This window comes from Pyxicephalus adspersus, chromosome 6, assembly GCF_032062135.1.
Source record: "Pyxicephalus adspersus chromosome 6, UCB_Pads_2.0, whole genome shotgun sequence".
Taxonomy (NCBI): domain Eukaryota; kingdom Metazoa; phylum Chordata; class Amphibia; order Anura; family Pyxicephalidae; genus Pyxicephalus; species Pyxicephalus adspersus.
This window is the reverse complement of record NC_092863.1, coordinates 63287653-63309512: the sequence shown is the minus strand read 5'-3', so window position 1 is coordinate 63309512 and position 21860 is coordinate 63287653. Positions and strand designations below refer to the sequence as shown.

The 21860-nt window shown below is 35.4% G+C and overlaps 1 protein-coding gene across 1 annotated transcript in view; it reads left to right on the top strand.

Annotated features, from left to right (window-relative positions):
- Window positions 1-18739, top strand: part of HSD17B4 (hydroxysteroid 17-beta dehydrogenase 4) — a gene marked incomplete at its 5' end in the record, with an annotated part of 118523 nt that extends 99784 nt beyond the window's left edge. The window contains 2 exon segments of the mRNA XM_072416048.1: window positions 13276-13403; window positions 17126-18739. Of these exon segments, the coding sequence (XP_072272149.1) occupies window positions 13276-13403; window positions 17126-17215 (218 nt within the window).
- Window positions 18740-21860: the final 3121 nt, after the last annotated feature.

Here is a 21860-nt window from a genome sequence, read left to right as displayed (position 1 = left end):
TTTGTAAATATCCTTGAGCCTAGCACTGTAGAGAGGTGGATGTAAGGGAAGGAAGAATGGTGTTCCATATCATCATTGATTTCTTTCCTTATTTTATGGATTACTTTCAAGCATCTATTTTTTTCCCATAACTCTATACTAAAATAGTGTGTGTGTATGTATATGTATGTATGTGTGTGTGTGTATATATATATGTGTGTGTATGTATATATGTGTATATATGTGTGTGTGTGTGTGTGTGTGTATGTATATGTGTGTATGTATATGTGTATATATATATATATATATATATATATATATATATATATATATTATAGATAACTTTAGACTTGTACTAAAGGGATGCATTAATGAATAAATAAGGAGTAAAGAAAAGGCCTTCATAATTCATTTTGCCGAATGTAGCACTGCTAAAAAGTTCACCTTTGCTTACAGATCTGTCAAGTTCCCCTCCCTAGGTCTCACATATATCTTATCTTATATCACATTCTGCCACCCCTTTACTTGCCTCCTCCAACAGCTATGTTCTCCTTGGCTGTCTACAATTTGCCTAGTAAATATTTAGTGTTGGTCTTCTTTTGCACTAAAGTCCTATTGGCTTAAATGGGATGTTGCTTCTGCAGAACAAGTTTGTGGCATTAAAGTCTACAAGGGGTTAGTTTGCAGGTGCAGGCATCCTGGGCTGCTGACAGGAGGTAAGTGCAGAACTCTGGGATGGGATTGGGGGAGTTCCACCAGTTTTGCTCTCTTCAGCATATCTCAGTGCTTTTATTATATCTTGCCCTTCCTTCTTAGCACAAGTTCCAAAATAGTGTTATGCAATATTAACATTTTGTGTTCTGGCTACTTTAAGATGGTAACCTTCGGATACAAAAATTGTTTAATTGTGGTACCCTTGAAAGTACATATAAAACTTTATAGAAATGAGGGCTTTTAGATTGTTTGCATATTATAGAAAATTACACGTATGTCCTTTACAAACCTTTTAGAAGCTTTAACATATTTATTATCCACATGAAAATCCTAAGGATTATTTGTCCATTCCTTGTTATCATTACTAATAATAAACATTTGTAGTCCCCACAATAAGATGTTCAACATGTGCATTTCCATAAAGATAAATAATGCTAGTCTGTATGTTAAGAATTTTCACACCAAAGGAAAGTTTATCATAGGATTTGGAGGCAAAACTGAATGTTTGTGCCAGCATATTATGCTTTGATGTTTATTAAATAATGAATAGGTGCAAATTGAAGACACAGGACCAAATAAGTACAAATACATAAAACAAGTGGATACAGGATCTTTTCGGTACAAGCTTGCCATTTAAAATTACAAATTCATATTTCACAAAGAAAAATGACAACCAGATCAAGTTAGATGCATATGGGCAGTTCAGAGAACACTAAAATGCACAAAAATGCTTAGTACAAACTGATTTAACAATTTACATTAAAACAGAGGTTTTAAATAAATGTTAGGAATTTTCATAAATGCATGAATTTATATTACATGTGTACAATATGTACAATGTCAAAGTATAATCCCTAACAGTAGTTAATGGGAGCTCACTCCCATTCTGGGACAATTTAGTCATAAATACATTTTAGAGCAGGTGTACTTTTTGTGGGGGTCTCTTCCTTCTTGAAGGTGCAAGGATGCAAATGAAGACCTCTAGTGTGTGCCTACCCCATATCTGCAAATAAAACAAGTACAAACCTGGTAAGAGAAGAACAATTCATGTACTAAATACTGAAACTCCATTGCATACACTTAGTATCTGTTAGTCCGAACATTTATTTAGTCTGGCCCAATGTGAAGATGAAGCTTTTGTAGTCTCATTGATGGTATAGCTGTCAGCTATTTTTTGTGTGAGTTTCCATGTAGACTTCAACTAGGAATCCTCTAGCCCTAAACAGTAACCACCTGTACGCGTACTATATGTTTATGAGTTGTGAATATTCTGGGAAACCATGATCTGCTAAGGTATATAAACGTTAGCATAAAGGCTGCCCCATCATCATCCTATAGAAATATGAATTCTGTGTATCCATGAGCTTATTATTTCGATTTTTCTGAGTTTACTATCATTTTGTTGCCCATGATATTTAATTTTGTGGGGGAGTCATGACTTAGAACACAGAACTCATCATATGTTGATGCTAAGCAACATGATACAAACATTTATTACCAGCAACAACATTCTTGCAGAGTCAAGGCAAAATGATTAGCAAACAGCAAGTGATGAGTCAGATGTTGATTTTTGTATTCTCTCTTTGAATAATGTTTGAATGATCAGAGTCTGTAAAATTCCCGTTTTTATACTTATCATAACCTGGCAAGCCACCATATTCCTTCGAAAAAGTCATGTTAAATACATGATGTACACGTAGGAGAGCATGTTGGCATTTATTCTGTGGGAAGTAAACATGAACCTTACTGGAATCCCAGAGGTGGCATTTTGTGATGTTAGCAGCGTGACTTTGCCCACATTTGTTCTTGGCTGAAAGACACAAATAATGTGTTTAGCAGGGCTGGAAAACTGCCATTTGACTTGTAGAAATGTAAAACTGGATTAGGGATATTTTACGAAAATACTTGGATGAATAGTTGCTAAATGTTTCTGAATGTTGCAGTTCATTTGGAGATGGCTCTAATGTATTTAGGATGCTTTGGAGGTACCTAATACCTATCTAATAGCTGGCCTAAAGACAGACCGTACAAGATCTGTAGGTCTGTGTATGTCCTAGACATGAACTGCTCATGTAACTTTGAGAAACACAAAGAGTTTTATGATTTTTTGATAGCCCCCCTCCCTGTTTTGGTCCCAGTCATGGGAAAAACAGAAAGAAAAATCTCCCTCTGAGACATCTGTATCAATTAAAGCTGCTTAAAGCAGGAATTCCTTTTACTATGTCAGTTTTATAACTGGAAATCAGTGAGCGCCCCAATAGAATTTAGGATGTCCGAAAATCCCTGGCAGCAATGTACCCCTTCCCCCAAATTGCCAGCAACATCACAGTGACCAGTTCTGCAGCTTTTAGTTTAACCTATTAGGCAAACATATTTCAGCTGTTTACAATAACTATTTATTGCTCAACTTGCTGAAGAAAACTTATTACTCTAAATGACTAAATCGGGGACTATACTAGGATTAAGAGCTAGGGCATCCCTGAGCACTACATGGGGATACATTGATGTAGCTTGCTGGACAATCTGAGATAAATGTTGTGCTAACAGTGGAAGGGAATTAAATAGAGCATATTGAAATACAATCTGGGTCTACTCACTATATACACAACACACTTATGTTACAGACTTTGCTGTAATGACTGTGCAAGTGCAAGGTGCATATAAACCTTGACAATCATTTTAAAAACTAAAACTTTAGTGTTACAAATACTTATTTGCCAATGAACTATAAAAGTAACACTTTATCTGAGTCTACATTAAAAAACTGCTGCATAAAATATATACTTTAACCAGGGTTCTGGCACTCAAGGTAAAACCACCAAAAAACAAAAATCCAATGCCTCTAAAAAGTCACCTCTACTTCCCTTGTTTTAGTCCTCTGTTTCCCCTGTATTAGTTTACCTCTCAAATCTGCACTTACTGCATACCTACCCACTGCTCACCTCTCACTCCCTGTCACCTCTCATGCATCAATCACCTCTACAGAAACTCCCACAATTCGCCTTTAGTGGCAAGGCCACCCCTTGCAGCTTGTTGGCTCCTGTCCACACTGTTGCCTAGCTTTTCTAACTACAGCTGGACCCAATGATGTTAGAAACCGCCTGGAAACCCACAGCCTGTGGGCCCTTTCCTATCCCTATCCCCTATCAAGGTCACATACATCTCTAGATTTGTTTTTTTTAGAAAAGGAAGCCTAAATGTCATCTGAAAGTGTTCCGAGTAGTTAGTTCAAGTATGCCAGCACTAATGTCTTGAAAGAGGAGTGATTTTCAGCCAAAATACAATGTTCAGTAATAAATCTACAGTGTAAATAGCTGCTTATTTGTGTGCTTTTTGCTTTTGGATGTACTGTTGGCAAGAGAGTATATTGTTGAAGTATTAGTGTCCAGAAAGTATAGAGGGCCAAGTAGCCATTAGATAAAATGCAAATCCTATCAAAAGCAGTCCATGGCCCATCCACAAAATAGCCTAACTGCAAGTGACCTGCTTGAATTGTTTTAACTCAATTTGATTTTTAGGTAACTGGTTCATTCTAAATGAAATTATCATTTACACCATGGTTACAACATGTTTGGTGTGTATACATGGAGCAAATACACAAATTTACCAAAATAGGTCATGATGTAACATAGTAACGTATCCATTTGTTTAGGACCCAAGAAGGGCTTGAAGACTGACAAGAAGCAGTATTTTTAAGGCATCACAAATATTGCAATTAAAATATTTTTGAATACATGTTTAAAAACCGATATACATATTAATGAAAACCTTTTTGATCAAAAAAATCTGGAATTGCTAAGTTTACTGATATTAAAGATACATGGTTAGAAGTGTTTCTTTTGTTTACAAATACAGAACAGAAATGTAGCACTCAACACGTTTTGCAGAGCTAGTCTACTTCCTTAGGAGTGTTCCTTACACACGTTAATGAATTTGGAAACCATAAATCTGAAGTGTGTGTATGTATGTATATATGTGTGTGTGTGTGTATGTGTGTGTGTATGTGTGTGTGTATATGTATATATATATATATATATATATGTTGTTGCAAAAATCAAAAGGGGAAAACAAAAATGTACACATTATTTGTCTGTCTAAGCCCTTCTTGGGTCCTCAACAAATGTATTACTTGGGTTTTGGCATTCTTATGGTATTCATGTGATACCTTGGGATCCCTGTTTGGAATATTTGATAGTAAGGTATGCAATCTGTAGGTACTCCAATATCCATTTCTCAGCATGCTTTCAATTTTTTAAGTTCTATAACTAATTTTATTTTAGAAGTTGAACACATGGTTACCTACTTACCATTTTATACACTTGAAACATATATTTTATTTCTAGTTTTATCTATCACAAATATGTTTATTTCTGGTCTTAGAATCTTCACAGCACCAAAATACCTTCCCATCTGTGTCTTCTAACGTGTTTATCTGTTCCTTGACTTATAGCAATTTGTGTTAATCAAGACTTTAGTTTATTTTAAATAAAAATGAAACACCTGCCACATAAAAGTATTTGTTCCATGAAATGTAAAGTTTTTGTAAGGTGTCTTGTGGACTTCAATTAACTTCAATGATCAAAAAAGATCTTGTTATATGAAAGCATGCTAATTATGTCAATTTCACAGAAGAGTTTAGATTATCTCAGTATATGGAATAGTTGGTGCAGTTTTAGTTGCTGATGTTTGATGTTCTTGTGTATCGCCAACAAGTTTCCCATACACTGCTGTCTCGCTGTAGGAGCCTCTGAACCCATGAACAAGCAGACAGATTTAATTTTTATGTAGTGTATAGGGTTAAAACTGATACTATATCTCCTTTCATGTGTGTTTTTTTTTTTCCTCTAATGTTATTGCTAGCAGCAGATGCAGGCATCCTGGGTTTTCCAGGTCTTATTTGTCAAAACATTTATGAGTAAACAATTTTTACTACTAAACTTTTTTTTAATAATATTATGTTTGCGGTACATGAATGCTCCGTAAGATTTCCAAGCTGGCACTTTGAAAACCTGACATTTCGCTCAGGATTGTGATACGAGACACTGTATATGTTGAAGAATATATTAGTAATTTTAAAGATCAGGTTTAAGGTTAGTTTACTGTTAGAGAGTCTAATGGTATAGATGTTGGTGCCGCCAGCTGAGGGCTCATTTTAGGACTTGTTATAAAGTCTATATATATAATATTTATATTTATATATATATAATCAGCCACAGATATTGGCACCTTTGCATTTATGTCAGAAAATGCACCACTTCTCCCAGAAAATGATTGCAATTACAAATGCTTTGGTATTGTCATGTTTATTTCTTTTGTTGGCACTAGAAGAACATAATAAAGAAGAGAAAAAAAATCTGAAACGTTCCACACAAAACGTCAAAAATAGCCTGGACAAAATTATTGGCACCTCTAACCAAATACTTGGCAGAACAGCCTTTGGAGGAGATAACTGATGTTTTTTCGCTTTCTGTAACAATCAGTGAGTCTTTTACATCTTTCTACTGGAATTTAGGAGCACTCTTCCTTCGCCAACTCCTCCAGGTATCTAAGATTTGAAGGTCTGTGTGTAACAGACTGAGCATGGATAAAAGAAAGAAGAGCAAAGAATTGTCTGAGGATTTGAAAACCAAAGTTATAGAAAATGGACAATCACAAGGCTACAAGTCCATCACCAGAAATCTTTAATGTTCCTGTGTTCAACATCCATCATTATATAATGTTAGATGTGATATAAATGGGTCAAACCATCAAGCTATATTGCTATCTATTAACCCTCAGTATTTGCCCTGGTGACTGCTGTCACTGAGACAAAAATGTGTTACCATAAAGACCAAAAATACCATATTTTCTGGTTATTGTTTGCATAGGAGGTGAAGGCCAGAAGAGGACTTTCATTCCTACTTCTGATTTTCTCTATGGGATGGTAAAGAAAATTTTCTCCAACGGGCTTCTATTCATTTTTACTAAAAATTTACTTTAAACATATTTTTGGGTTAATATAAAAAAAAAAATTGTTGTACAATAAAACTTTAAACATCCCTTGTCATGTATTAGACAGCACAACACATTTGTGAAAAAAGCATTACCGCTCATTTGCTGGGTAGCAGACTACATCATTTTAATAGGAAATATTTTATATTTGACTAGATAAAAAGGAAACACATTTTCCAATATATTTTGTTTTTAAGTTCTCACCATAAAAGATTTTTAAAAAATGTGTAAAACCACTAGACGTATTCCTTTAAGAGTAAGTTAAAGTCTTCATAGAGGGTAAAGTGTTGTAGTGGTATGCTTTTAATGTTTAGGATGGGGTTTTTTTTTGGTGTTGTTTTTTTAAATATTTTAATTTTTGTTTTCGGTTACCACTTTCACTTATACCTTCTGTTGTGATAAGTAAAGAATTTACACTTTGAGTATTGGTAATCTGTATCATCACAATTCTGTGACACTCGCCCAGATCACTTTAGCTTTACAGCTCCAGTCATCTGAGGTGTTCTGCTGCTTGTATAAAATCACTGATATTAACCTTTTTGCCTTATTTATGGGGACCTAAGCAAAAAACGTGCTTAGATATGATGATGTAGTACATGTAGTCTGCCACACCAAAAATTCTTCCCCAGTCCAGGATTTATGTAGTCTTTTCTACAAAATGCCTGGGCATTTGCAGTTAGAACAATAGACAATAACAATAGTGATGTTTTTAGTTAAAGTCCCTTAAGTGGAACTGTGCCACTGTAGATCTCCATGGCACTTGGCATAATGTGCAAGTATGCACATGCAATATATTATGGCAGATTTTGCCCCTAGAATATGCTCCCCCAGCAATTCAATCCCCACACTTCCCTTCGTTGCTCCATCTTTTCTGCCAAACTTCTTCATGGTTTGAAGTGTCCTGTCTTCAGTCAATCTTACCTATTTGTGACCCACAGGTACCTCAAAAAAGGTGGGAGATTTTTTGGCATTGGAATATGTCCTTTGTTCATAAAACTATACCTGCTAACAGTTTCTCCATGACCTCCATGTAAAGCCATCATAGATGTGTATGCAGATCATGGAATCACAAAGCATTATATAACAATTATTGAGTCATATTGGCTAGTAAATATTTGACATGTCTTTATTGGGGACTTGACAGCTTAACATAAATTAGAAAAGTATAAATGCCTAGTAGTATGTAGCAAAGGTAATTAACTGGAAATTAGATAAACTGTTAAAGGCCTGTATTAATTATATTGATATGTACAAAGGATATCAGGTTGTTTTCGCAAACTTCATCTGCTACCTTTTCAGGATTAATATGAATTTTTGTGCAGTTATTTGGTACTTCGTACTAAATCTCTGCTCATATAAGAAATTTTATTTTTGATCTGCAGTCTATAGGTTGTGTTTATTAATGGCACTGTGAATGAAATACTGGCTTTACTCAAAAACCCTCATGTATCCTTCTGTCTTGTTTCAAAGCTCTTGAGGTCCTTAAAGTGGAAGTACTCTAATATTATCTACTTGAGGAAGGAAATTTAAATGGCAGTGTTCTGCCTCCCAAACCTCATTATTAATTAGGCTGTCCATCAGATTTAAAAGGCAATTGTGAGCTCAGGACTTGAAAAGTGGAGGGACAAAATAGACTTTTCTTCTTGATACTGACTTTTTTTTTACTATGAAGGGTGGCTGATTTTTATTTATACTACCTTTTCCTTTGTTTTACACAAGAAAAGGCTTACTTTAAATCTACACTTCCTATTTAAGTAAGCACAGCAGTAAGCAGCAAATTATACTGAAATGGGACCTTGCCCCATTTCAGTATAATTGTAACTCAAATGTTACATTGCCCTACTCTAATAATGTATCCGTGCTGAGCGGGGTACACATTGTGCCTGTGCTGATCCTAGACCTAGAAAACTCATGCACAAAGTGGGTCACACATCTTTCACTGACAACATGTAAGTGCTGTGCATAGAATTACTGGGTAGTGATTGTTTAATAAAACAATCACTACCTAAAACATTGTAGGGCATTACTTGCTTACCTCTAGAGAATGGTTGGTGAATAACCCTTAGGGCTTGTTCAGATTGTCGTATGTTTTACCCCTGTAATTTACTGCTGACAACCAGTTCACAACAGCCCCAAAGCCCTGCTTAGCATTTTCTTTATCACTGTATTAAACTCAACATTTTTATGTAAAGTAGAAATGTTATTTATTTTTTTAAGTGCAACACTTCCAGTGATCTAGACTGAATGGGAGCTCAGAGGCTCCCAGGATACCAATGTTACACATCCCAGGAGGCTCTGTCCCCCCGCTTTAACCATGCGGTTCTACATCAGTCTAAAGAAGCTCTTGGTCTCTAATTATCATATAGAACTCAAGTAACCTTTTACTTCTGCTGTCCAGCTTAAGAGTAAACCTCACTCTCACGTCTATTATGAATCTAATATAAAAAATTCATTAATACAGATGTAACTATTTTTCTTTTTTTTTTGCCTGTCCTTCCGCTGACTTTATACTGGTAACCAAAGAGTTAGAAAGAGCAGTCTTAATCTGCTTTCCAGTTCTTTGCTAAATAATGGAAAAAAAAAGTATATTGCTAATACGGCAGGGAAGATTTCTTATAAGAATCCTCTTATCACACTTTCTTAGAAGGAAGGACACTTTTTTGGTTTGGAAACTGTTTTAGAAATCACCATAGAAGACTATTTTTAAATACAGTACACATATGTCTGTTATTATTCTAGGACCATATATCTGATCTGGAGCGGAATTTGCTTACTATAAACTGCTTGTCATAATGTATTTCCTATGCCCTCTCAAATCACGGCTTTCAGGTTTCACAGCTATGATGGCAGTGATGTTTTAGGTTTAAGCTGTTTGTGTTTTTTGCAGACTTGGGTGTAAGTTAAAAATTATAGCTAAGGATCGGAAAGGTAGGGAAAAAAAGCAGCTTTAGACCTCAAAGCTTTTGAGAAAATCTCTTTAAAAGTTAACCCGTTTCTGAAGTGTGAAAGCCTTTGAAATCAATATGCAAAATTGTTTGACATTCTAACTATGTGGCTGTGTTTTGAACCATGTATGCTCAGACAGAAAGTGACAATGCAATAATAAATGAAAGGTCTGAAACTTTTGAGATATTAATAATGTAGTGAATGTAATGTTGAGACAACATTCATTGTATATTTACTGGGGCATAATTTTCTGGAATATATATATATATATCTCAATCAAGAAATTGGTATAAATGGCCATTTGGTACATTTATAGGGATGTCACCCAAGGGTCCCATGGTTTTAGTCCAGAATGCAGTACCTTGCACTGTAATGTTATAAAAAAAAAAAAACATATTCATGCCACTCTCGGTTTAATTGGATTTGAGTTGATCTAAAATTCCTTTATCTACACTAAAAATTTCAAATTAAATTATGTCATAACTATTTTAAAATTTAAAAAGAAAAATGCATGCAAAATTGAGATAATATGAAATAGGGGCGAAAATGACTAAAAATAAATTAAACTGATTTGCCTGTATTTTAACTCAGTATAAGTGAAATCTAATATAAATGAATAAGTGGTTTATATATGTATAAGCTAAAGGTCATTAGGTGTTTCTTGATAGGAATTTGCATTATTTCATTATGTTTAGAAGAAAAAATGGAACATTTCAGGCAGCTGATGAATATGTGCTAAATCATCCTATATTATTGACCACACATTCACTGCAGATTTACCAAAATAACAAATGTTCCTACAATACATTTAATACTAACTATACTTTCAATGGAAACCATATTCACCATGTTCATCATGTTAATGTAACGTGAAAAATAAGGTTCAAGCCATATATAAAACGTACCCACAACCAATACAGGTCCCCTTAAAGCTGAATGTCAATCTTACCTTTATAAACTGCAGCAGTTATTTTTAGGTCAAGGTGTTTTCCGGTCTAGGTGGTATCTATAGCTTTTGTTGTTGCAAACCCATTTATTTTCTCAGATTTTACCTATATTTAAGAAGTCACTAAAATATACTCTAACTGAACATCACCTATCATCAAGTTTTATGTCAATACTGACCCTGACAGACCTTCCATTGACCTTCTATTAGATTCATTCTGAACACCACCTGCCTTACCCACCAGTTTGGTACCTACCTACCTTTAGGTTCTGTTGCTATTTGAGAAAACTTGGAAAATGCACTTAGAGCCAAAGTTTTGTTTACTTATACCTATGAAAGACCATGACTTTGACTCCGTAGGCTGTATTTTATGCAAACTGGTTCAGTCCTCAGTAATGTTGAAATCCAGGGCTTCTCACAGCTTCTCTGTAACGCTCAATGGGCCTGTGACTTCTAGTTAAATCTTCATTGCAGGTTATGACACAGTTGAAATATGCTGCTGAAGTGCTGACAAAATATTGTCAGTTGCAAGTTTCTGATCATCCTAACTCATGCTGTTTGTGGCACATTTCAATATTCTAACAAACAGGAAAATACTTGGGGCTGGCAAAGCAATGCAACCTTCAAGCATCACCCAACTTCATTGACTTTGTGCTATGGCGATAACTTGTATCATATCACCATGACAGTGTTAGCTTTGTGTAGGGTGATTTGTCAACGAATTGAATGTTAACAGGCAAAGAATGTTCAACATTCTATGCCTGTTGCTGTCAATTCATTCTATTGCAGTATTTTCAAATGAGGAGAGGGAAGTTTTTAATTGAAGCTCAGAAAAAAACAGATGATAACAAGCTGCAGCTTTTGGGATAGAGAAACAAAGAAAATGTAATCATACAGCAGCAGCAGTCATTCCAAATATTCTGTATACTTGCTTACGTGCTTGTATCGTATGCAGCTAGAAACGGTCTGTTTAGCAGTAAAAACTTATATTAGATTTGCAAATAGGCGGTGTTTTTCTTGAGTTTGATACGAGTGTTGTACAGTTTAAAGAAAAGGTTTGCCTCCACTTAATTATTTCACATATTTTATTCATGCATTTAGTGCCAGCATATTCAGCAAGAATACAAACAAGGTTTTGGACTGTTCACATTTTCCCTGCCTCCAAATGTCTAATTTCAGTTCAGTAGTCATCTAAGCATGCACACAATTTTGGACAGAAACCTGTATAACAGTAAAGGTTTCCATTGTGTAAATCTGAGAAAACAGATATAAATATAGAGAAAGGGAGGTGGGGATGTGCAAACTCCATGCAGTGTTGCCGGTGATAACTTCAGTACCCACTGTGCTGTCTCCCATTCTGAAATAATTATGTATTAAAGAGTATTTATGTAAGTGTTTTAAGTAATACTTTTTATCTACAATGCATGTGATTTGTTTAATTTCCCATTTTTGGGAAACTTGTTATGTCAGATTCCTAATATCATGTCCGTTCTGCATAAATTCTGTGTTTTAGTGTAAGTTTCTGAATAGTAAAAACCTTTCTTTTTGATTTTGGATAACGTAGGGAAGGGTATAGCCCCTATGTCTTTGGAAGTTTTAATAAAACAGTAAGACCTGGTTTTGAAGGATATTCTTTAAATTGCCTGGAAAAGGTCATTTAGCATTATTAAACTAGACCATTTCATCTTTGGGGGTTGGGGAGGGAGGTGGGGAAAAACAAACCTATATGCCTAAAAACACACATCAATACCTCTGTTTTCAATGGATCAGGAAATTAAGGCTGTATGGAACCAGGGAATGTTTCACTGAATGTCATATTCAATGCTTTATAAATAGACCACTTTATGTCATCCTTATACACCGCAGGAGGAATACAAACACAACTATCAATATAACATTCTTGGTCTCTATACAGACTAAAGAAAAAAACTTTATTTATTTTGTAGTATTAATATTTTGTTATTTTGTAATCCTAAATCAGACATGCAGGGAATGCTTTTGCATAGTATGATGAAATTCACATAGAGGACATTTCTATTGGCTTTCCATTGCACTTACCCCTAAACATTACTGAAGGTAAAGGTACTCGTATGTTCATGCGGGAAACGGTACTTGTATGTTCATGCGGGACGGAAGTACTATTAGTAATCTTAGTGCTTTATAAAGTAGTACAGCCTTTGTCTGCAGATGTAAAAGACACAAACTATTGCAGCTCTATATTCAGTATAACAACCTAAATAAAGTCTCTTACCCTGCAAGGCTGGGTTGTGCTGTGAGGCAAAGCAATAAAAAGCATAGGACTGGACTGACGGAAATACACACAAAGCTCTCAAAATTTAGTCTCTTTGTTTTAACTTTGAGTTCAGCTAAAAAGAAAATGATCAAAGCCAATGACCACCATTTTATTTTCTCCCTAAACCATCTTAGCTTACCTGCTTGTATATGGCAAGTCTCCTAAAAGCCATGTCCTTTTAGATTTTCTTTCCATCATACAGACCTGATGAAGGAGCAGTTGGGAGGTATTCATAACTCATTGTAATAGTACTCCATGAGCTAATAATGCAATTAACATAAGACTTGGGACTCGGTACGATCAAAAGGCACTTGTAAAGCAACTGTTTTAATAAACCATACAGTGATGAATAAGTCTGCTGTCCTATTCCCATATTAATTTCAAACTTCTTTTTTTTCCCCACAAGCTATTGACCTGAAGAATGCTGGTGGAGAAGTCTATCGTGGTAAGGTCCGTGGCCGTGCTGATACCACATTTACCCTTTCTGATCAGGACTTTATGGATCTAGTTTTGGGAAAGATAAATCCCCAAAAGGTAATGAATTAAACAATATCTTAATTTAGAAAAGGGAGTGTTCTGACCTTGAAAGCATGTCCAAAGCATGAATCTCCTGAAAGTTTGGTGCTCTAATTGAGTTGTCAAGAAGATAAACAGGATTTGGGATATACAGCTGGCTAGATACCATTAAGCAAGTTTAGACTGAACACAAATTCAAAGCAATGAACATAGCAAAGTATCACCCTAATTTTGTTTAAAACAAGAAGATTGTTTAATCAGATCTGATTTTTTTCTTGTTTTGTTTAATTTCCTTGTAAGATTTTTTTTTTGTTTGTTTAAAGTGAATCCGTGATTTCCCTATGCTGAACAAAGTAACTGATTTGCTTTTCATTTTTCTTTCACTCATAGTAACAGTAACATTTCCATTAGGTTTAGTCTACACAAACTGTTTCTGCAGCGTTTAACCTGAGGCCCATGTTTGAGGTCCCCATGCATTCCAATAGGCTAATCTACACCAGGACGTTTCCTTCAGGCACGTTTATGAGCTTTATCTTAAACGTTGCTTGCAGCATTTACAAAATTAAAATGCAGGATAAACGCGGGAAAACGCATAGTACTGATTGAAAAAGCTCCTATTGAACTCAATGGAGGCTTTTACAAGTGTTTTTAAGCTTTTTATGAAAGCTTCTATTGAAAACAATGACGGCTTTTAAAAATGTTTTTAGCAGGTCTTTGGAATTTGGAAGCCCCCTTTAATGAGGAGACTCTCAGATCTCCACCACCCCACCCTGGGGAATGAGTACAGGGGTACATAAAACCCCTTACTCCCCCCTAAAAGGGTTAAAATATGTGTAGAAAATCGGACCAGGCTTTAAAAAGGGAGCGGAGCTCTGCTATGCTGATAGCTCTGCGCCCCTGATTGCTCCAGCAGCCCTAGAGGAGCTGTAGTATGTGTTACAGATACAGAACATGTCCCAGCTTCTCTAGGGCTGGGGGAGCAATCAGGCGAGCGGAGCTGTCAGCATAGCGGAGCTCCACTGTTTGGTCTGCTTCCTGATTGGCTGAGGAAAGGGAAATCCTGATGATGCTTGAGCTGTCATCAGGGTTTCCTATTTCTCAGCCAATCACAGAGCACTAGAGATGAATGAGCACAAGGCTCCACATTCAAGTCTAGTGCTGAATGGCTGAGAAATGTAAAACCTCAGCCAATCACAGAGCACTAGAGGTGACTCGAGAGCCTTGTCCTCATTTAACCCATAGTGCCCTGCAATCCCTTACTGTCAGGAGGAGTTCCATGGCTGTGCTCATGTCATGATTGCAACCATGGAAATCATCCTGTCATTTAGATAATCTGTAGTAAAAAAAAAAAAAAAAAAAAAAAAAAAAAAAGGTTACACAAACACACATACATTTAATAAAATAATTAAACATTAAAGCTTCGTCCAATTTTTTACACAGATTTTACCCCTTTCAGGGTAAACCTTTTATGAACGCTTATGTAAAATCGTGGCAATTCGCGGTAAAACACATCATAGGCGTTCATAAAAGTTTTTTAGCGTTTTAAAGTTAAGCTTTAAAATGCTTGTAAAAGTGCATAAAAACACGTATAACGTGGTAGGAACGTTTATATGCACTTTTAAAACCATTCATGTAGACCCAGCCTTACTCTCTTTCCGCTCAGTTCAGCAACTGCGATTGGATAAAATACTTCTTCCCATTATGAAGGGCAGTGTGTCTCACTTTCTTCTCATGTGACAGAATTGGTGGGCCAGGGAGTTAGAGGTAAATGAGTGAGACATGAAAGTTACACTGGTCTCTTTTTTCCTTGCTCCCTGCATCTGAATAGAAAAGTGGAGGAGCTAATGGAAGATCAGTATTTTCAGCTTTGTAGGTTGACATAAAAATGTTGCCCTGAAAAGTACATGTTCATATTAAAGTACAACTTTATCTTTATATTGTTTTACCTTTGGGTCTCCTAAGCACCTCTGTGTGCTGCCTGCTAGGTCAAATCTGTAAGCCCTGCTTAGATCCACCAAACCTTTTTTTTTTTTTTTTCTTTATACTATGCATAAATTTCACAGTTCTATACATTCATATAGACATGGCATATAAACTGACCAATAGTTTCAGGCTCCCAAGAGTATGCATTTTTAAAAGAATGAATAGGGCCTATGGAAGTGCCAACTTAGGGCTTTCAGGGTTGTGGTATTGTATTGTTGGGGCAGAAAGAGCAAAGACTGTCCTTTTTTAGCTTTTTTCACCTCAGCAACATGTAAGCAGTCCCCAGTAGGGACAGTTGTTGTCTGTCAGTCAGTTGATGGACAAATATTTATTAATTAATTTATAATTATTCTTACAAAATCCCATAAGCACCTGTCTTACATCCTCTAATCAGTGGATAAGTTATTCATTGGTGTGCTGTAAAACACAGAAATTCCTCACACACTACACAGGTAATAGCATTCAATTAAATAGTTTTTGCTGTGTGTGACCCATTGGGGAGATTTCACCCTTTTTAAATCCAGACATTCATGCAAATATCTTCATAATGTGGGAAAAATGCCTTCTTAGACAGTTGTCTTTAGAATAGGTGTCCTTGTTAGAATGTGTGCTTGCCTTTTGTTTTAATGATATTTCCATCACTTTTTGTTCTGTGATGTATATTTAGGACACAGACAGTAGTAAAAATGTACCGTATATTGATGCCCATGTATTCTGCACTTTCTTTTTATATATACTTTGTAGTAATATAGTAGGGTGCATGGCTAATGAATGTACAATGTGAACTCAATCCCAGGCTTTCTTCTCTTGACATTCAGGGTTGTGAGCATCCTTATTTACAATGTAGGACTTCTGGTTCCTCATTGTGCATGATGATGTCAGACTCTGTGACCAGCAGAACACCAAGACCTAACCAAATGGATGCAGTTTTATTCTGTAATCACAGTTTAATTAATAGGCATTACCAGTGACCAGTGAAAGAATAGATATGTTTGTCTCTTTTAAACATTAAAGTACAATTTGATTGTAAATTCAAATATAAAGCAATAAAATATGACCTTCCTATTTTTTCAGTCAGATGATGCAGGGGACATATAATCTCGACCAAGTGAAGAAGTCACCACTGTGTGGCTTTGCAGTCTGTTCCCAGATCTATACCAATTAAATGTACAAGACATAAAAGAAAAATACAAGAGAATGAGGGCATAAAGATATAAAATGCAAAGACATTATCTTCATACAACTGAGTCAGCAGAGAGACTAAACGTTGCCTTTAAGGCATAAGTATTATTGTAGATTGCAGCACTCAGCATTCTGTTAAGCATCACAAAAAAAAATTCAGAAAGCAATATATTTACCGCACGAAAGACTGTTCTCCTTTCAGCGTAAACGCCAAACGCACGCTTGCAATTTGTGCCATCAGCTGAAGCACTTTATTTTCTTGCAAGGCATTTAATTTAGAGCTTTCTTTCTTTGCTTCTTGCCAGAATCTGACTGCAAAATTAAGTGTGCATTTATGTCTTGTGGGAAGAAGAGATGGTGATTTCAGTGTATTGCTGATTATATTACACTGAAGCTTGTTCATCTTTGATGCTGTGCACCATGTTTTTAGAATTACTCATTTCAATTCTTTTGGGACAGGCTGTGCTTTTCAAAGTGGCTTTCCTACTGAAAGAGAAAAAGCGGGTTGGGGGGGGCTTGAGGATAACAAAACAATATTTGTGTGTTTGATGTTTCTTTTTTTATTTTATTCTTAGGCATTTTTCGCTGGCAAGCTCAAAGTTAAAGGCAACATCATGCTGAGTCAAAAGCTGGAGATGATATTGAAAGACTACGCTAAGTTGTGAGAATGTGACTGCAGGGTCAAGCCATACATTTAAAGTGTACTTGTCGCCAATATACAAAAAGGGCAGCCATTTGTTTTACCTTATTTTACAGAGAGCTTACTTGCCTGCCTGTCTCTTGATTAATTGTGTTCTGTTTGAATCCAGGTTTAAACCCAGATCTTCTGTCCTGCTTTTCCTGTCTATGTATCACATTGTCTAGTTAGAAACAGTCACCCAGGGACCTTTAGAGCAGAGCATTAGACAGCCTGCAACACATCTACCATATCACCCTATCCACTGGGAGTTTTGCTAAGGATATTCTTCTAACTTAAACACATCACAATTTACATGGGCTTTAGGCATTGGTATTCATTATACACTGATGGAAATAGTCTTCTCTGAAATAATAAACCAACACACAAGTTTTCTGCCTCAAATTTGTTTGGTAGACAAGTACACTTTATTGAATTAAGCTAATCAAACTGTATAGATACAATAATGATACTGTCATAATAATTAACAATGTCAGGGTGATGTGATAACATTCTAGTGGGCTGTTGGAAAGCAGGAACCTTTGCTTTAAGCACTTACTTGATAAAGATATGTGGGATCCAGGTTCAGAAGTCAGAAGTGGATCTTTTGTCCATGAAAAAAAAACAGTGAAATGTAGTTGGCTAACAATTTTATTAACCAATATTTTTGCAATATATATTTTTCTTAATACACTAAAAGTTAATCAGTGCTTGAAATCTCCTACAAGTGGCAAAGAGTGGAGAAAATGCTGCCTCCAGCACTTTTTTTTCCTAATGAGGCTATTGTCTCAAATTCGCCCACTGAGCCTGAAGATTCATTGTGATAAAATGATGATTAGCAAGTTCCTTAATAGTGGTCATTTTTTGGTAAGCTGTAAACCTACATGATGCTCCCAAGCAGTGCTCCTGATTCGGACAAATGCAAGTATTGCAGAATATATAACCATCCCAATATATCTTCAATGTACCCAATTTTGGGACTGACTAGAAATTTTCTGGCATTCTGGGAAAGTCTTAGTGATCAGAGGTTAAGGAGTGAGGTTCACAGAGGGTAAAAAACATTTGGTGATCGCTATCAAGACATGAAAATCTTATGTTTACCTTTAAGTTCATCCCATCTGAAGATCTTTGCCTCTCCCACTGGGGACACTTATATAACAAAGCACTAGGGTGTTACTTGCAGCTTATTAAACATAAGTTGTAAAAAGGCAACTATGATGTTTCGTCAGAGGTGGGTAAACTAGGAGTTGAATTTTTAGAAAAATAAATTTAAGGGGAATTTCTGTTTTCACTGTCCGTTCAGAATTTTTGGTTTGATAGCCTACAATAATATAGAGCCGGGACCCTAAATTCTCTGCTAGGTAAAGAATGAAGTCTTCATTAATGCTGCAAAAAATATAATATCTAATTGTCTTAATAATCTCTCATTGGTATTCTTTAACAAAACACTCAACAATACAGTACCTTACTTGTATGTAAATATGCAATTTAATAAAAAACTGATTGATTTAAATCTGTGTGGTAAATGTGTATTTAATGGTCAAATTGCTTGCACTGGGGAAAGCAGTCTATGTTCATGCTCCAGTGATTCGGTTTATTAGATAATGTCATTGTTTTGTTTTTTATTTGTGTTTTGCCATGCAAGCCACATCACAAATATGTTCCATTGTGGCCTGCAAGCTGTTCACTCTGAGGATTGTTGTAATGTTTCATTTATTGCTCTGCTATTGTGCCTTACATAAAGCCAAACAGATATTTAATAGTCTTTAAATCATTTGCTTTCTGTATTTAATATGGATTTGGAGAAATGTTTTGAGATTTGTCATGTCATCCAAGGTTACAGAGATGTATTAAATCATCTCCAGTGCACAGGATATGGAAAGTGAGGATGAAATCACAGGTGCAGATGTTAAAATTGAGTCTTTGCGGGTTATTAGAATCCCAGCTATCCGTTGTCATTCTGGAGATCACAAAGCAGGTTTAGTTGTCTATGCATAAGATTTCAAGAAGAATATATAGAGAAGAAAAGATTGAAAATAAGCCCTTTGGTATGTAGTAAATACTTCTGTTTTACTTCTATTTACCTGTTTGTTGCAAGTTTATTCATTCATTGGGGTTTCACTGATTTGAGCAGATATTGTGTGTGTGTCTATGTGTGTAATATATATATATATATATATATATATATATATATATATAGGAAAGATGCATGTGCAAAATGGTCTTATGTCCATCAACTTTTTGTTTAGGGTTTTCAAAGGATAAGAGAAACACAGACAAACATTAGAAGCCATAAATCGAAAGGTTTCAAAGTAAGATGGGAACACATTAACATGAAGGCTGAGCTGCGGCAATGTATCAGTTTATTCCTATTTATTGTGTATTCAAAGTCCCTGTGTGTTTTTTTTTTTTTTTTTGTTTTGTTTTTTTTAACCTTGCCTACTTCTGTTGTTCTCTTTATTAGAGTGCAGTTTTTCTGGTTGGTATTCACTACATAATATAAATATATCCTAGATAGATTTTTGAGATTTTACACTTTATCATTCATCAGTCATTTGCTGATCCACCCCTAGGGATCCCCCACAAGGCTCATTTCACTGCTACTCATCCTCTTCTGTCCTCCTCTTTTAGGAAAGTGGTCGATTTGCATCTACTTCACCTCTGGTACTGGTGTACTGTATTAGGTAGTGTAAAATAATTCTTTAAGTATTCCTACATCTAGAACTTGCAAAACAGAATGGGCTTTTTGAGCTAGCGCCTCAGTTGCTTTCTCATTTTAAGATATTCTAACCTGTCAGGCTAGAAGTATGATCAGCCACTGTGAACCTGTTTTGTTAAGTTAAATGCTCTGTGGTTGTCATCCCTGTCCTTTCATCACTAATTGGTTTGTCACTTAAAGTAAACATGTTCCAGGTCACTAGTAGAGCCAGGATTAGGATGACAGCCCAGACAGGTTTCAGTCAAATACTGTTTAACAACTCATCAGGAATTGTAGACCTGTACCTATTTAAGAACAGAAAAAAGGAAAACCTTTTCCCCAAAGCAATGGGACTTTTGGGGTGTATATAAACAATTACACAACTCCAATTTAACAATAAAATCTTCTATACATTTTTATTTCTACCATTACATAATTGAAAACATAGTACACTTGTAAAAAACATTGTTTCTTTCCAGAGTACAGTCTTTAAATGTTCACTAATTTTACACTTTAACTGTCCTTATAGCTATATATAAGGACAGTTAAAGTGTAAAAATAGTGAACATCTAATGACTGTACTCCAGAAAGAAACCAGTCCCATTGCTTGAGAAAAAAGGTTTTCCTTTTTCCTTTCTCTAAAATATTGTATGTTACAGGGATGTGGTGTTTAAAAGGAAAAGTATTTATCTTCATTTCCTTCTCTCCCAAATGTAGATTTACTCTATGCTAACCAAAAAAAAGAGCAAATATGTTTCAGTCCACATTACATTTATTGGCATGTTAAATCCGTGTCTTAATAAAACACATTTAAATTACATGTTTTACCTACACCTATGTTTTGAAAAGCTTTTCCAGAGGGACAATACCTAATCGGAATGCACAGTACTGTGTTCTAATTAAAAACAGGTTTTACTTAGATGGAAAATAATTACATTTGAGGTATGTTAAATTCATTTATGAACATGTGGAATTACCATTCAAGCATATTAATCATTTCATCATAGTAATTTCACTTTTTACAAATACATAAACCCTATTTCCATCTAAATGCTGACTTGATATGGTAATGATATGGTTTAAGGCACTATATTAGTAATTATGTAATTAAAATATAAAGATATTTTATTAATGGAATTCAGTTGTTTCATAATATCAGCAATACAAGTTATCATATTATCATACGTGTTCTAAAGAATGTGGCAAATTCTGTTATGGTCAATAGGAATATCTGATGAAATAAGAAGAGCAATTCTGCCAACAAGTGAGTTGTTGTCCATCAAATGAGCCAGTTTTACCTCAATTTAACCTAACCCAAATACTCTGTACCACATGTCCAGGCCATAGGTCATGCATTACGCGACCTTCTGATTCTGAATGTGTAGTATCACTCGTCCCATAAAGGGGCAATTGGTAAAATTGATAGCTCCTTGTATGAATTTTATTTAGGAGTTTTTCCATCTTTACTTGTTTTCCTTATGAATCAGCACCACCCACAGAGAATCTACCAGCCCCTTGCCATAACATGATGTAAGTGGCATATTTAAAGCTATACCAACCCTCTCTTGAGCATTGAAGGGAGGGGGAGTGTCTAGTTAGAAAGGCAATCAAGGAATATGTTTAATACCAATGTTCAATTAATACAAATGTTTCATAGTATAAAGTATCTTGGTTGTGTTTTTTTTTTGCCCAAGCATTGTGCAGATGCATTTATTATATGCATAAGATATAAGATGTGATAAGATATAAGATGTGGGAGGGTTTAAAATTTTCACCAATTATACTGCAGAAATAATCGGTTAATGCTGATGAGGTAATAAAGGATGAACAGCTACAAAATTAAAGTTGATTGTTTATTATCTGGGACTGTCTTTTTCCCATTCAACCCATATCTACAGCGCTGGCCCCTAATAGTGTACTGACTTTGCTGACTGTT